At 36.8% G+C, this 18,550-nt stretch overlaps 1 protein-coding gene across 1 annotated transcript in view; it reads right to left on the reverse strand.

Moving 5' to 3' along the window:
- Positions 1-18,550, reverse strand: part of CDH4 (cadherin 4) — a 1,204,972-nt gene that overhangs the window by 63,485 nt on the left and 1,122,937 nt on the right. Inside the window, exon 9 of the mRNA XM_007475618.3 lies at positions 6,011-6,196. Within this exon, the coding sequence (XP_007475680.1) occupies positions 6,011-6,196 (186 nt within the window). The remainder of the gene's footprint in view (positions 1-6,010; positions 6,197-18,550) is intronic.

The raw sequence follows: 18,550 nt of genomic DNA on the forward strand, positions 1-18,550 counted from the left end.
ACCTGAAATATCAAAAGTTTTTAGAATAAGGAAATCTCGAGCTTTATTTCTAGGACAATTGACTCTTATTTGACCCTGAACATAGCTCACTCTCTATACTCCTAATCTCTCTCCTCTCTTTAGCAGTACTTTCAAGGTTAATCTCATCTTCACAGTTAAGATTAACTCTTCTCATACCCAAAAGAGAAGAAGAGACTGAAAACCTTTTGCAATGGAAATACCTTCCTGTTTCTTCTCCAAGGGTCAGTATTATTTCAGGTCATTTTACTATTAAAAAAACTTTATACTGGGGGCAGCTGGGTAGCACAGTAGATTGAGAGCCAGACAAGAGGTCCTGGGTTAAAATCTGACCTCAGACACTTCCTAGCTGGTTAAGTCACTTAACTCCCATTGCCTACCCCTTACCATTCTTCTGCTTTGGAACAAATACATAGCATTCATTCCAAGGCAGAAGGTAAGGGTTAAAAAATAAACAAATCCTATACTAATTATTTTTTACTATATACTATATACTAATTAATTTTTACATTACAAATTAATGAGATGGCTCTTCTAATAAATTAAAAAAACAAAATTCAATCTCTCTATTAAAATATTTTAAACAGCGAAAATCTTTTTTCTTTTCCTCATTCCCATCTCAATGAAAAATTTAGAAAAATAAATTCATTATATCAATATGTGTGGTCAAACAAAAATTTCCTCATTGATGGCATACATATATACATACATATAACTATATTCCATTTTGCACCCTAACTCTTTTCCTCTGTCAGGAAATAGATAGTGTGTTTCATTATTGATACTTTGGATTCACAGATGGTCATTGTATCAGAATTCTCATAGCATACAAAGTTGTAATTCTTAAATAAATTGTTCTCCTGGTTTTGCTCTTTCATTCTTTATCAGTTCACAAAAACCTTCAAAATTATTCATTCTTATAATATTGATCTCATGCCATAAATTGTTTAAGTTCAAAATCATATCTTTTCTCTCTTCTCACAGTAAAATAGTGCTCCCTCATGCTCATTATGCCATTAGTTTTTCAGTCCTTTCTGATATGCATCCATTTAATTTCTAGAGAAATTTCATTAAAAATTGCCAAAGAAAGTATAAAATACTTGGATGTCTACCTACCATGATATACATGAGAACTTAATAAATACAACTTACAAATCACTATTTATAGAAATAAAGACAGACCTAAAAATTGGAAATATATTAATTGCTCATAAGTAGGATGAATCGATATAATAAAAACGACAATCTTAACTAAATTACTATACTTATTCAATGCCATACCAATCAAACTGTCAAAGGATTACTTTATATAGAACTACAAAATACTTGAAATTATTTTATATAGAGCTAGAAGAAAATAAAATTCAAATGGGGACAAAAAAGATCAAGAATTTCTAGGGAAATAAAGAAAACAAATGATAATAAAGAGGATCTAGCAGGACCAGATCTCAAACTATACTACATAACAGTAATTCTTAAAACAATTTGGTTTTGGTTAAATATTAGAGAGATTGATCACTGGAATAAATTTATTACATAGAATTCAGAAGCAAATGTATCTAGTACCCTAGTATTCAATAAATACAAAGATTCCAACTACCGACTTGGATCCATTTATAAAAGCAGACCCTTGAGAATATAACAAAAAGCATTTCTCCAGATTGATTTTGCTATATATGAAAAGAAATGAGGAAAGACACCTTTACAGTTTTAAATAGACATGCAAGGTCGAATTCTATATATATTCTACCAAGATATAAAAATTTATTCTTAAACATTTATTAAACACCTACTATTTTGCAGGGCATCCAGTGAAATTTAACAAGCATTGATTAAGTATCTACTATGTGCAAAGTAGTGTGCTAGGTGATGGGGATACAAGATATAAAAAAGTGATCCTTGCACTCAAAAGGTATATATTCTACTCCACTTAAATATCTACCCATTGAAATCTCATTCATCTTTAAAAACCATCACTTGCTGAGAGGGGAGGTCCTGGGTTCAAAAATGACCTCAGATACTTCTTATCTATATGATCCTGGGCAAGTCACTTAACCCCCATTGCCAAGCCCTTACTGTTCTTTTGCTTTGGAATCAAATTCCAAGACAGAAGGTAAGAGTGTAAAAAAAACCCATCACTTGATCTAATCTTTTCTGAAAGCTATCATTCTATATCTCTTCTCCTTTTCTTGACTAAGCTCCTTGAGAAAGTCATTTATACTAAGGTCTTCCATTTTCTTTGTTTTCCTTCTCTCCTGTCCTTTGCAATCTGGCTTCCAGCTTCATCATTTAATTGACATTGCTCTCTCCAAAATGACCACTGTTCTCTCAGGGATTTTTTCTTAGTTTTGATTCTTTTTTGATGTCTCTTCAACCCTTTATGTTATTGTTCATCTCTTCTCCTGCGTACTTTCTTTTCTCTTAAGTTTTCCTGATACTGTTCTTCCTTGGTTCTCCTTCTACCTTTCTGACCACTGTTCTTCTCCTTTCCTAGATTTTCATCCAAGTCATACCTATTAACCATGGGTAGACACAAAACTCTTTCCTGAGTTCTCTTCTCATTTCCATTTATGCTATCTCATCAGTTCCCATAGGTGCATGTATTATCCCTAGATTTAGATATAGTTCTAGTTTCTCTCTTGAACTAAAAAAATCTTAAATCACCTACCGCCTTTGGACATTTCAAAATGGATGCCCATAGGCAGATCAAAAACAAAGGAATGTATATGGTATGGTAGGATTTCAGGTACTAGAAAAAACAAATGAAGAAGATATTTTAGATTGGGGAGTTTTGAGAAACCCCTCAAACTATACCATATGGAAAGTTTTATACACTACTAAGGATAATGACCAATTCCAGATTTAAAAGAACAAACAACTGTCAGTCTTCTGTGATACATCTCTCTGAAGGTAGGAGTTTCTCCAGCTGCCATTCCCCACCTTCAATCTCCCTTTTAAAAAGAGCTTAAAGAGTCATTTAATTCCTTTTGATCAATTTGCTTTATATACAAGAGATTTTCAACAAACACCTGGTGTTGATGATTATATAAATAGTCATAGAGCCCAGTGCTTCATCCTCTGCGTCACCTAGTTGCCTAGGGAATCATGGGATAGAATCTTAGAACAGAGTCGTAGAGATGAAAGGATTCAAGAAATGCCTGCCAAATAATTCCACCAATCATTTCCTTCTTCACCCTCCAATATATATATATATATATTTATATGTATATACATATATACATAAATAAACATATATGTACATATTTATATATAAATGTACACATACACATACATATATACATATACACATATTAGAAGGTGCTAAAGAAAAATATCACTAGCAGAATTTTTTGGCAGGCATTTAAAATTTTTCTTTTTCTTCTCTAGGATTCGAAGATACTATCCCATGATCCCAAGGAAGCTAGGTGGCACAGTGAATAGAACTGGAGTTAGGGAGACCTGAGGTCAAATCCAGCTTTAGAAACTTAGTATGTGACCTCAGTCAAGTCACTTAACTTCTGTATACCTCAGTTTCCTCAACTGTAAAATGGAAATAATAATAGCATCTGCCTCTCAGAGTTGTTGTGAAGATGAAATGAGATTTTTTTTGTAAAGCATTTAGCACAGTGTCTGGTGCTATCAATGATGAATATGATGATTCTGGGACTCTATGAATCTACTGTGTCATTCTATTCTAAGATTTTACTCTAAGATTCTATCCCTGGGCAGTCCAGCTCAATATCTCAGTTAGTGTCAGCCTCTTATCACACTGAGTTCACAGACTGTGCCCTGCTGGTTCTTCACTTTAAGAAAGCAGTTGTTTCCCTAAAGTCTTTCTGGAATTCCCCCCCCCCCCCCCCTTCCCATTTAAAAAGCCCAACTCATTTTATTGGCTTCTCTCTCCTTTTCACTTCCACTTTCCGTATGTGAAGGTCACTCTTTTCAAACAGGAGTGGCTTTGTTTGCAGAGGCATAAATAATTCTTTTCAGTTGCACGGCACAGTACATGGAGGGCACACACCCCTGGATCACAGCCCTCTATTCAAACTTTCCCTGTGCTCTTGATAGTCCCTGGAAACATCTGTAGGACTCTTATCTGGGAAATGATTCACAGAGTGTCCAACCAATGTAGCTAAGCCCTGACTGTGCAGAATAATAACTACAGAGGCAGATGGAGAGGCTGGCCCCACTTATCTGCCTGTATGGTGAAGACCAGAGTAGCAATGGAGAAGACTTGGATTTTTTTTTTTTAAAGGACATAATGTGGAAGATACAGGTAGTGACAGAGTATGCCTTTTCCTAATACTATGCAATGCACTGACTTTGGGAAAGGGTGGAGTAGATAAACTGTTTAGGCTGACAGATAATTTGGATGGAGGCTATTTCCCAGTTGACCTCAATAGTTTTCCTAAGAAAAACTGTTCTACCCAAACAGTGGCAATGAGAGGCATGCTGGAGCTGTATTGGTTCATCAGAGCTGATTGTTAAATTTTCAACATAAACATTTACATCTTGGAAACTAGCAAATGTTATAAAACAGAGCTTGATTTATTTTGTTGTTGATTGTCTAAACTTGAGGAAGTGATGGATAAATAATAATACAGATGAAACTTAAAAGTTTATTGTGTGGGGAAAGCTAGGTGGCTCAGTGGATAATAAGCCAAGACTGGAAATGGGAGGTGCTGGGTACAAATCTGGTCCCACACACTTCCTATCTGTGTGGGGCTTGGCAACTCACTTAACTTCAATTTACTACTTTTCTGACTTGGAGCTAATACTTAGTAAGAATTCCAAGAGAGAAGATAAGGGTTAAAAAATTATTGTGTGTATTTTTTACCTCTTGAAAATTGGTTAAGCATTTACTAGGATACCTCTGGTGGTGAGCATGCTAGATTTGGAGTCAGGATTCCTGTAAATCATAGTTTCTGCCCCTTACAACCTTTATGGTCTTAGGTAGTCACTTCCCCTTCTTCAATTTCCTCATCTGTAAGAAGGAAGGGAGGTGGAGGCAGCTAGATTGCTCAGTGGATTTAGAGCCAGTCTCAAGGTGGGAGGTCCTGGTTTCAAATCTGGCCTCAGACACTTCCCAGCTGGGTGATCCTGGGCAAGTTACTAAACCCCCATTGCCTAGCTCTTACCACACTTCTGCCTTGGAACCAACACACAGTATTGAGTAAGATGGAAGGTAAAAAAAAGAGTAAGAGAGGTGACTTTTGTGGTTAGGGTGTCCTCCTCATGGACTAGAAATGATACTATAAACCCATCTCCTTCTTGGTCTATATAAACCTGATATACTTTGCTCTTAAGGCTGACATATATCATATTATTGAGCATCAGGGACCTTAAAAAGTACAGGAATAGTTTCATGGAGACTTTTCACTTATTCCATTTGGTAGCTGATTTCAGACCATCAGGGCTGAAGGAACTGTTCAAATCACCTATTCCAACTCTCAGTTTATGGGTGAGTAACTCGAGGCCCAGAGGGGAAAAGTATACAGTATACATGCACCTCCATTTCCTGCTTCCAAGTTTTTGTACAAGTTGTGTTCCATTCCCATGTCTTCTCTCTTCTCCTCTACCTTATAGAATCCCTAGATTTCTTCAAAGCACAGCTCAAAGGCCATCGTCCACATGAGGTCTTTTTGCTACCCCAGTTATTAGTGTTCTGTCCCTCTTGACATGACTATATATGCTTTGTCTTAGTTGTATACATATTATTGTTATCTCTCCTCCTCAAAGAGAATGTAAGCTCCTTCAGGACATGGTTATTTCATTTTTTTTTTTGGCTTTGCATCTCTAGTGTTTTGCACAGAGTAGGTGCTCAAGAAATATTTATTGATTTACACTGTATTACCCAAGGTCATGGAGAGTCAGGGCCAGAGTCTCTCAATTCCTAGTCTAGTTCTACAACATTATGTGGGACTGAACAGGAAAAGTAGAGTTTGGGGACTTATGAAAGAATGGTTAGGAAAAATGGGTAGAAATGACTGACCTTTACAACAGTGACCATTCCTTCATTGGTAACAGGATCTGTTCTGATGCTAAAATGTCCAGATGGGTCTCCACTGATGATACGGTAGACAGCATTCCAATTGGGAGAATGAGGCTGGTCTCGGTCCATCACAGTGAGGTTGGCTACCACAACTTCTATTCTGTTTTCTGGGACTTCACCAGCATACTGCAAGACAGGCAAAGAGACAATTATTTGTCAGGGTCCAAAGTTTGGAGAGTCCAACTTATCAGATGTTGGGGGTAACAGTCAAGAAAAGCACAACACTTTCTGCGTCAAACCATGCAGCTTGTAAAATTTTTCTTCTCTCTCATAACTTAAAGCTCTGTCAACAGTATAGATGCATGGTGGTGAACCTATGGCACATGTGCCAGAGGAGGCACTCAGAGCCCTCTCTGTGGGCATGCATTACCATTGCCCCAGCACAGAGTTCACCAGAGTTCATTACTAGAAAGCCAGAGGGATGTGGGGCTGGGATGCTCTCCTCCCCCCTCTCCATGTGCCTGAGGACATTTCTTATATCACCTGCCTCTAAAGGTTCACCTCTAAAAGGTTTGCCATCACTGCTATAGAGAGTGAATCAAAGTATAATGTTAATGGTTGGTTAGTAACTCAGGTAAGGTAGCTCCTAGCTTTCTACCACCTCCATCACTAACTTTCCCTGCCTTTAAGTCTATTTTTGAGTTTGATTATCACTAGATTTATCCAGAGGGGACCTTAGAGATAAGCTAGTTCAATCCTCTCATTTTATTTGTACTTTTAAAAATGCCTTTTATCTCAGCATCATAATCAATCCTTATATTCTTCACATATGACAAAAAATTTCCTCAACTCAATGACAACTAAGCAAAATACCTGAAACAGTGACTGTGTCTAACAATTTATATAATATTCCTACCCTGGTAGCCCTCTATCTTTTGGCCATGAGAGATAAGGCATGATTATTTGTTCTTTTGGACCTTCATTAAGTACTCAGTTTATAGGTGATGAAATGGACATAAGTGAAAAGACCATTCTTATGCCATCTAGGCAGTAAGCAACAAAGCTGAGGTTTGAAACCAGGCCCCCTGATTCCTAGGTTAGCATGGCTGCCACTATACCAGTTGAACCCTTTGTTTTTTTTCTTTTCTTTTCTTTTATTTATTTGTTTAAAAAATTTTATTATCATGTAAAATGACACACTTCCATATTGGTCATTGTTGTAAGAGCACACTCATATATAACCAAAGCCCCAAATTAAAACCATAAATATACTGATGTGAAAGATAATATGTTTTGATCTGAATCCATCCAACTCCAACAGATCTTTCTCTAGAGGTGGATAGCATTCCACATCATTAGTCTTTCAGAATAGTCCCAGATCATTGCATTTTTCTGAGAGTAGTCAAGTTTTCACAGATAATCATTATCCAGTATTGTTGTTGCTGTGTACAATGTTCTCCAAGTTTTGATTATTTCACTCTGCATAACTTCTTACAGACCTTTCCAGTTTTTTTCCTGAAAGCATCTTGTTTATCATTTCTTATAGCAAAATAATATTCTATTAACAACATGCACCACAATTTATTCAGCCATTCCCCAAATGATGGACATCCTCTCAATTTCTAATTCTTTGCCACTACAAAGAGAACTGCTCTTATTTTTTGTTTAGGTAGGTCCTTTCCCCCTTTTAAAATTATATCTTTGGGATAAAGACCCAGTAGTGGTATTACAGGCCCGAAAGGGTATATATACACAGTTTCATAGTCCTTTGGGCATATCTCCAAATTGCCCTCCAGAATCCTTGGATCAGTTCACAACTCCACCACCAATGCATTATTGCCAGTGGATTCCTTTCTTAGGGAACTTGTTGAGATATCCTGGGAAAGAGCCACTATTTAAACCACTTATTAGTTTAATCATTTATCCACTCATCTATTTTCTAAAGTTAATGTATTGCATAAATTCATTTTCCTTTTTTCCAACACAGTTCTCACTACTTTCTAATCTTTGTATGGGTGAAAACTGATAAAGGAGAGTCAGAAAACTAGCATATTTCAGGACAACAAAGATGTTCCAACATGATGATCAAGTCATGAACACATGAAAGTTTGTATTAAACATATTCTTGTGGGGGTGGAGGCGGAGCAGAGAGCAAGAGTGAGTGACATAGAGAAAAAGTGAGAAGTGAGAAAAAAAGAAAAGAATAAAAGAAGATAGGAGAGGAGGAGGATCTAGGCTATTCCAGAATCTAGGAAATATGCCATTTAAATTATGTCCAACAGAATTAGAATGAGAAGAGGGATGGAGACTGTGAGATTTGGGACTGGGAAAAGAAGCTATATTATTTTAATGTTTAGCTATTTAATTATTCTCAGTTTTACTTAAGATTTTTCTATCTATACTGTAGTCATTTTCAGATATATCTGCTCCTGAACTTCCAGACCTCAGTGAGCATTCCCTTATAACAAAGAATAAAGTCCTCCATCTTTCCAATAAAAGGAGTATATAGCATTTTCTTGGGCCAAGACTGGCATAATAATTATATATTATTTATCTTCATTTTGTTACTTTCATTTATATTACTTGAGCATTGTATATAAAGTATTGTTTTCCCAGTTCTGCTTACTTCATGGCATCAGTTCATATGATTTTGCCTGTACTACTTAAAATTCTCCATGTCCTCATGGCATGGTAATATTCCATTAAATTCATTTACCAAGATTTTCTAAGGTGTGTCCCAACAGATGGACATAATTATATTATTTTTAGACTCCTAGGGTGCAAAATTTCAGTCTCCCAAGGTAGGGTTTTTCTTTGTTTATTCAGACTTATGGTCATAGGTTCTTCATCATTTTTAGCTCAGTGGATTTCAGAACCAATAGGGTTTTTTGGGATTAGAAGGACAGGATTGCAGTCATTGATAAAGGGAGAGAGTCAAGTCTTCAACCCCCTTACCAAGGGCAAGTTCTGTATAAGTCACCCTTGGTGAAATGGAGAAGTAGCAGAAAAGACAAATGGACCTAAGAATAAGTAGGTCTGAAAAATTGAAAAGTAGAGGTGGAGTCTGCACTCTTAGAGTTCTAAGACAACATAATAAAAAATTGTAAGGGCAGAGAAAAACCTGGAGAAACAGGCCAGGTTCTAACACAATCAATGTGTATTTATCAGAACTGTTGCGTTTATTTACCATATAGGTAATTCTAGGCACTTGGGTTAAAAAGATAAATAATTAAATTATATTTGCACTCAAGGAGCTTATATTCTATATCATGAAAAGACAATGTGTATATATAAGTGTATATAAAATAAAGACTAGGTAATTTAATACAAGGAGGAATTTAAGAAAATATTCCATTAGAAGGTAGTGCTTAAGCTGTATCTTGTAGGAAGAGAGGGATCTTTCCACTATGCATCTGCTTCTCCTCCAAGTTCAACTCCAGGGAACAAGACACCCTTCCCAGGTTAAGCTCACCCTCTCTATTCTCATTACCATGTTGCTGATACCATACATACTAGTCTAAATTGACATCAATTCTCTCAGTCTCCTTCCTTTTTGATTAGATAGAGTCTGGAGGATGACATACCCAATTCCTCCCAATGCCTTCCTTTATGGTGGGGCAGAAACTGGACTATCAGATTTCTTTACTCTTCATCTGCTGCTCTGCCTGATTTTAGTTCTATAGAACAAAATGCCCCCATTCTGGATACCTCTGGGTCAATCACATCCCACTTTCCTACCTCATTTTGTACATTATCTCTACTCATTAGATTTTAAATTTCTTGAGCACTGTTTTTTTTTAAAAAGTATTTCCCCATCATTTAGTCCAATGATTGGCATGTAGTAGACACTTAATTATTGTTGATTGGATTGGATCCTATGAAGCTGAGGTGAGGTGGTGGTTTATTTTAGGCATGGGAAATGACTAGTTTATAGACATAAAGATGGAAAATGAAGTGCCATATGTGAAGAACACAGAGAAGGCCAGGTTGCTTGAATAGTAGGATCAGACAAAGGGAACAATGAATAAGGAGGTTAGAAGGATACATTGGGGCTAGGCTGTAAAGATTTAAAAACAATAATAGCCTACATTTGACCCTAACGAAAATGTGGAGTTTTTGGAATTTTTGAGAAAGGGAGTGACATAGTCATAGCTACATTAAACTAAAATTCCTTTGGCAGCTATGTAGAGGATGGCCTGGAGTGGGGAGATCCTCAAAGCAGGGAGCCCAAATGGAAACCATTACAACTATCTAGGCAACAAGTGATGAAAGTCTGAACCAAGGATTCAGATACTAAAAATGAAGGTAAATAAGAATTAGATAACCCAAGATAAATGCTTCACTGAAAAACCAGAGTCTTGAAAAGAACCTGAGCAAAGCAGTGTTCCACCATCAGCAGAGGGCTTGGGACAGACCAGTCAAAGACAATTAGAAATAACAAATCCCTACATATTTGGAATCTTTTAAGTGCCCTTTGAGGCTCTCATTTTCTTGTGCTCATCCCACTTTCTCCATCCAACGAAAATCCTGATAGAAACATCTTCTAGTTTGCTTCTCATAGTGGACAAGCATTATTCATTTCCTGGATACTGATTTGATTTTTGTTTTTAAAATGTTCACCAAAGGTATAGAAGGAATTAAGACCCGAGTTGGTATTTACCTGCCTTTAAAATTCATATATACAGTTGTGTGTTGATTATAAAATTGCTTTATGTTCTTTCTCATTGCTCTAAAGATTCCCTTTGAAGTGTCTGTTTTCAATACTGTCACTTTTCATGTGATAATTTTTTGTTTGCACATATAGCCTCTGAAGCCAAAATATATTATTTCTCATCCAACAACCAACTATTTAACTTACTCCATAGCAAACTAGATCCCTTATGGTTGTTTCCTTTAAGGGCTACTTCTTCCTTCTCCATAAATATAACTTACTTCAAATCTGCAATTAGCAAACCCCATGGTGTTTTCCCTTGTCAATCCAGCCCATTGAGTGGGGGAGAACAGTGGGTTTCCACTTACTTATCCTCTGGACTGGCAGTGGTTTTCCTGGCTCTTTGTTTTCTGCTGCATGGTAAATTCTTTATCTATGCCTAGGCCCAACTTGAATTTTTAGCTACATTGTCAAAAGATTTTTGAAAAGCTATTAGATTGTGTCATGTACACAGTTTGATTATTGATCCCTTCTGCAGCCTCCCTGAGAAAAGTCAGAAAGATTAGTTAAATAGGATCTTCTTCTAGTGAGTCTGTGTGGGTTTTCTCCCATTGGATTAGCCGAATGTGATATGGCAGGAAGACAATGATATGTGGATGGGCACTTGGCCCTTCTTGGGTGTCCTGGCTTACTTACTTAGAACTGAAATGTCATATATTTTATAACTTTGCCAAAGTGAGAATGTTAAACTCAGGGACATATCCCAGATCATTGCTATGGCTTTGTATTTCTGCCTTGAGCCTGTTAAAATTTTAAACAAAATTTTATCTGGTCCTAGAGAATGATGGTCTGGAGTCATTCAAACTTGTTTCATATGTCTGTCTTCCTGGTCCTGACATAATTTAGGATTAGGGACAGAAAGCCAATGTTATACACTTCATTGTCCTTCCCGAAACAGCAATTACTGTGGATATATAGTAAAGCAAACCATTTCTTCTTCACTTAGATATTTGATCATAACTACCTATATATGCGGTCAGAGTGCTGAACATTAGTGATCTCTGCTGATGGTGGAACACTGCTTTGCACAGTCTCTTTGCAAGACTCTGGCTTTTCCGTAAAGCATTTATTTTGGCTTATCTAATTTTTATTTACCTTCATTTTTAATAGCAGCATTATGCAGTTTCTCATTTTCTGAGCCTCCTTTCTAATATTGCTCTTCAACCATTTTGCAGAATATTGTTCCATTTGTATTTGCATTACAAGATAAATAATTGCACTGCCGATTTACCATTAGTATGGAAACCTACTCTATTTATCTTAACCAAAGTCGTTTCCTTTCCCTGCCCCCCTCCTTCTTTACATCCTGTTCCTCTTTCATTCCTCCAGAGTTGGGCTGTCTAAAGTCATAAATTGTTCTTATGATAAGTAATTTGTTTTGATTTCCAGGTTGCATTCAATTTAATTACACTGGAGTTATGTAACCCTAGAGCCCTCCACTTATTTATTATTGTCTTGGTCATCACTTCAGATGAAACATTCAGATGAGCATGGAAGACAGGGCAGGGGAAGTAATGGGCAATATTGAATTCTCAGAGAGCTAGAGAAAGTGAGAAGCTGGTTCCAAATTAGAGTCCCTGCCCTCTCCCTCCCCCATTATTTCATATGGGCACATTCCAGACAGACCAACAGACAGACAGACCGACAGACAGAGTGTCAGATCCAGTAAACTAAAAATTCAGCAAAGTGGAGGAAACAAAATGATATTTTGTACCTGCTGTACTTATTTCTTTCCAGTTCTTGTCCTGGATCCTCTAGTCTTAGCACAATCTAAAGCATTCAGCACCATGGACAGAATCATCACTGAAGAAGGAAATAGTGAACTGGATCAGCACTAAGGCCAGAGAGAGCAATAAGTTGCTCCAGGCAGACCTGTGTAGTACTGCTAATATGGACATATGGGGTGGAATGCAAATAATACAGGATTTGAAGATGAGGACAAGGAGTCTATTATTGATAATCAATAGACTGGGTACTGTAGTAGAGCCTTCTGACAGACAATATTGCTTGGGAATAACTCAAATCTAGGTGAGCTACCACTGTTTGGAAAAGTTGTAGCTGCATTGTTTGGTATCCCAGGAAGCATTCCTAGAGGTAGCCATTTCTCTCTATTTCTATCCTGCAATGACCCTTGGAGAGGTGGGTAGGATAGCTACCTGTTGTGTCAAGGTTTCTTCTCCCAGGAGTCTTGTGTACTATGGAAGTCAGGTTGTTAGTTCAGGGAAGCCTGTGAAATCCATGCCACCCCCAACCCCTCCCGAGTCTAGAATGAACTTCCTCCTCATTGATCCACCTCTTAGAATCCCCTCGCTTTCTTCATTGCTTACCATAAACATAAGGAGGATTATTCCTGATTCTGACACCCCCTCTCCAAGTTATAGGTGCCTCTGAGCCACTCCCAAAATTATCTTGTAATTATTTTGTACATCTTTATTTAAGTCAATCAGTCAGCAAAATTTCATTAAACTCTTTTCATGTGCTAGGTATTGTACTAACTATAAAAGAGATAGTTTATCTTTAAGGATTTTACTGTCTAAAGGTGGAAGACAACAAAAGAGAGGTGAAAAGGAGAGGCAGGAAGGTACCCTCTGTGAAGAGCCTGGTGAATGTGGTTAAGAAGGAAATGAGGAGATGACTGTGCTGGTAACCCTCCTTAAAGGAAGTTTTGGAGCTCATGATTTCACTCTAATTAGAGGGGCATAGGGTATTGATAAGTTTTTAGTACCAAAGGTATTTCTGTTTTGTGAGATGATGAAATTTCCCAATGATGATGTTCCCAGGAAGAATTGTGAAGATGTCCAAAGATGTAGAGGTGAATGTAACTTCTTCCTCATTTTTATTTGCAATGTCTCTTTTCAAACAAATTTAAGCTCCTTGAAGGCAGGGACCATTACATTTTTTGTCTTTGTATTTTTAGAACTTGGTATGATATCTAGCACATATTAAGCACTAACTGAATTTTTAATAACCCTTACTTTCTATCTTAGTCATAACTTTAAGACAGAAGGGCAAGAGCTAGGCAAACAGTAAGCTAGGAAGTGTCTTAGGCCAGATTTGAACCCAGGTCTTTCTGACTACAAGCTTGACACTCTATCCACTCTGCTACCTACCTGCCCTTACTTCCTGAATTCTTATTGAAAGAACTTCTTGAGATACTCAGGCTGTATAGCCAAGATTTAAATTGTCTAAGAATGTCACTCCCTCAATCAAAGGTGAAGTTGAAAGCATTGTCTCTAGATAGTACAAGAAAGTCTCAATTTCTTGTCTTAACCTTTCTTATAAAAGTGCCCCAAAGTTCCCCACATGAATTTTTATGAAGAATTTTTCTATCAAGATAATAAAGAAAGCCCCTCTAATGTTGAATGCATATATAAATATATATCCTTATATGTGCATATATGTATATTTAAAGTACATGGTATAGTAGGTACAGGACTAGTCTTTTCAGAAAGATCTGGGTGCAAGTTTAACTAGTGATACATATTGACTCTGTGATACAGGGCAGGTCACTAAACCTCCCAGGCCTTCAGACCACCCCTTAAGACTCTTAGGTATAGGCAAACTCTTGGTATATTGCAGAGGGAGTTTCCACACTGGAAGTTCTTCCATAGTTATAAAAATGCAGGTCCTGCTATACTCCCCCTACTCCAAATATGCCCACATCCATTGGCATGTATATATCTATACCTATATCTATATCCTGAAAAACAATATTCCTTCCTGGCACTATAAAAAATATTGAAAAGTGTCACTAAGCCACTGAGTTCTAGGGTAACAACAATTTCCATAACAAATGTGTTATATATAACAGAGTTTAAAGCCTGTAACATATATGCATATATATATATATATATATATATATAAAACAAAAAAGCATCACCATTACAAAGGAGCTATTTCAATGTTTCTATGAAAAGTTGAGAATATGAATCCTTGAAAAAGGCCTTGTCAAGAGAGAGAGGAATTCTAATTTAACCCTGTAGAGAAACATTGTACTTTATATTTCAAAGGCTCCAAAAGACCTTCTTTAATCAAACTACTAGACTTTGGGACCTTCAATGCTTGACTGAAAATCCTGAAGCTGCCAGGACCCAGTTTGGCTTCCCAGATACAAAGGGCTTTAATCTATAACCTGGCACTCTTGAACATTAAAATCCTGATACGATCACCTTGTTAAGAAGAAAAATTGTGAATTTATCCAAAGTGGAATCTCCTTCAGTCGTGAGTGATACAGCCTATGGAATGGTGACCTTTAACGATGGTTATACTCAACAACAAAAGATACTATCATGAGCCTCAGAAGCATGACATTCCTTAAAATGTAGAGCTAATAACAGCTGCCACTCTTAGGTTATAAGTTGAATAAAGATTTCATTTACCATCTTCTCTCTTCTTCATTGGTTTCAGGTTTAGGAAACAAATGGTTATGTAGCAAAAGGTGGTATATTTCTAAAGAGCATTTGAACAGCTGGATTCAGGATACATTAGGAGGGCTGTGTGTTTATTATGACACTGCTATTGAGGCTTCACTGTTAACTTCAAAACAAATAATCCAAATGGCCTGTTGGAAATGGAAGGATTCTTTATAATGCCGGGGTCTAATAACACTAGCTGAGTTAGGCATGGCAGGGCAATCATTTGCAGTGGCCATAAGAAGACTCGCTCCTGAATTTCCTTGCTGGATTTAAATTTGCTAAGTGTATGGTGAGGAGAGAAAGCAATAAGAGAAGGGAGATAAAATGGCCTTACAATTGTGCATCTCCAGCACCTTGTCTGAGGCATCGCTCAAATGCTGAAAGTCAGCACAGGCCCCAATTCATTACTCCCCAGGGAGCTCAGCGAATCCCTTTAAATGAAGTGGGGAAAAAGCATGTCTTCTCTTGCAGATATGTCTACTCCAGCAAGGGTAAAATGCCTAGTCTTTGCCATCCACTCAGTCAATCCTTGAAGCAAGGTGGGGATTCTAAGGAGCTCAAAAGCTGTTTATGAAGTTCTGCTCCAACTCAGTCCTGGCCCTGTCCTAGCCCCACTGTGTATGCTAATGATATTCCTCCTTTCCTAAAGGATGCCTCATTGCATACAGAACTGCTTTCATAGTGCAACTTTGTTGGATTATTTTTAAAAGGTTTATTTTCTAGTATTTTTTGTTTGGATAACTGAACAGACCCTTACCCAAACATCCCTTGAGAAACCAATTGATTAGATATAGAAAAGAAGGAAGTACCTTATAATTTGGGCAGTATGGTGGGAACTACTTCAGCATTTGGCTAGAATTTGTTGCCTTTCCATGCACATTTTAGTTAGTTTCCCTCACTCTGTATCACTTCACAGAAGAGTTTGAATGTTTTTTGGAATTCTTTAAATGTATTATTTCTTCTAGTATAATAATATTGCATTAAAATGCCATAATTTGTTCAACAATTCCCTAATCACTGGGCAAATATTTGGTTTCTAGCCTTTTGTTCTCACAAATATTGTGATTAATACTTTTAGCAGATGTTACTATTAACATATTTGGGGTATATATGGGATCCTTTCTTGTTTTCAATAACCTCCTTGAGATATAGTTCCAGTAGTAGAAACTTTGAGTCAAAGGTTATCAATAATTTACTACATTTTCTTGCCAAACTTCAAATGGATTTACAATAGGTTTAAATTCACTATCTGTGAATTCATGTTTCTTTGTAGTCTCTCAAATTATGAGTTTTCTTGTTTTTTAGCATCTTTACTTCCAAGGGTGTATATTAGAGATGCTTTAATTTGAATTTATCTTAGTGAATTTAAATATTTTTCAGATGGTTATTGATTGTTATATGTCTTCTTTAAAAAAACAGATTGCTCACTTATCACTATGGGCTAGGTCAGTGATGGTGAGCGTTTTACAGATGGAGTGCACCTGCCTCCCCCATCTTGTCCCCCTGGACCCCTCCCTTACCCTAGACAGGGGAGGGAGGAAGCACTCTCATTGGCTGCTGTGCAGAGTGGGTGAAGTGAGGAATGTTCTTAGGTGCATGGAGAGGGGGAGGGGAACAGCTCTGCCTCGAGTCCCTCTGGCTTTCTTGTAACATACTCTGGCGGGCAACTGCAGGCATGCCCACAGAGAGGGCTCTGCATGCACTTTTTTTGGCGCATATTCCATAGGTTTGCCATCACTGGGCTAGCCACTGTACCGAGAACAAAACAAAATATTCCTTGCTCTCAAGGCAAGCAAGATATCTAGATGGCATAGCAGATAGTGCTAGATTTTGAATTCAGAAGATTTGAGTTCAAATCCTGTTTCAAACATTATTACCTGTGTGATCCATGGTTAGTCACTCATCCTCTATCTGCTTCAGTATTTTAATCTTCAAAATGAGGATAATAGTAGTGTTTATCTCCTGGGGCTGTTGTGAGGATCACATGAGATATTTCTGAAGTGTTATGCAAACCTTTAAGTGCTATATAAATACTAGATATTATTGTTGGTGTTATGATTATTATTATCATTATCATCCAGAGACATATTCCCTCTGGAGAAACAAAATGTGCACATATAAATAAAAATAAAATATGTACAAAGAAAATAAAAGTAATTTCAAGACACTGACATCTGAGAAGGCTGCTTGGGGATCTTGTGTACAAATTGGGATAAACTTTGAAGGTAGTTAGGGATTAGAAATTATGAGCAAGTGCATTCCAGGTACAAGGTACCTGGTGCAAAGGTCTTTGCAAAGGAATCAAGTTCAGAAATGGGATGTTTAATGTTAAAGAAACATTGTAAGGTTTGCAAAGTATTTCATGTTGTCCATTTGATCTTACAACAACTCTAGTGGATAGGTGCTATTATTATTTCAGTTTTAAAGACTGAGGAAACTGAGATGGGCAGAAGTTAAGTGACTTGGCCAGAGACACATAGCCAGGGAGTGTCTGAGGCAAGATTTGAATTCAGATTTTCCCTTCTTTGGGTCTTAGTTTCCTTAATCATAAAATGAGGAGTTTGTATTAGTTACTCTCTAAAGTCCTTTTAAATAATCTTTCTCTACTTTATTATATTCATTAGACCAAGGTTTCCTAAACTTTTTTTGTGTCCTGGACCCTTTCAGTCCAAGGAAGCTTACAGATCCCTTCTCAGAATCATGTTTCTTGCCTAAATTCAAGAAAATACTCAATTTCAGTTTAAGGTGAGTGAAAAATCAAGATAAAATTTTTTCCTTATCCAAGTTCATAGATTCCAGGTTAAGGCCCATAATAACAAAATATATTAACTCAAAAGAGGACAGTTGAATAATCTACCAGGGGAAAAAGTAGATGAGAAGTGCTTGTTGCATAGATTTTCATATGCAATTTTATAGATAGCTTACTTACTTAGACTATTAATACACATATTTTGGACAGATACTATAGATGGAAATGAATTTGGTACAGAATTAAGTAGAATAAAGAGAGTAGGTACATTGCCTTTGGGAAGTTGTAAGCCCTTTCAACAATATTAAGCTCACTGAAGCAAAAAGTCATCCTTTATTTTTTAAAATAAATTTTATAGATTCCTTTTGTCTTTTACATTGCCTTTGTTTTTCAACATATCTTACCTCCTCTCTGCCAAGATCAGTCCCTTAGTACAAAGAATAAAAGATGATGGTTTAGTAAAACTCAAAAACCATATTGAGAATATTTGCTACTACATACACTACATTTTCCATGACCTCAGGTCCCTAGGTACCTTCTTATGTTTTTATATTTGGGATAAAACTTCATTATAATTTTGTAACATTCAGTTTTTAATTTGTTGTTCTTTCATTTAAATTATAATTATTGTGCATATTGTCTTCCTGGTACTACTTTTTTTTTTA

Source organism: Monodelphis domestica, chromosome 1 (assembly GCF_027887165.1).
Source record: "Monodelphis domestica isolate mMonDom1 chromosome 1, mMonDom1.pri, whole genome shotgun sequence".
In the NCBI taxonomy this organism is placed as follows: domain Eukaryota; kingdom Metazoa; phylum Chordata; class Mammalia; order Didelphimorphia; family Didelphidae; genus Monodelphis; species Monodelphis domestica.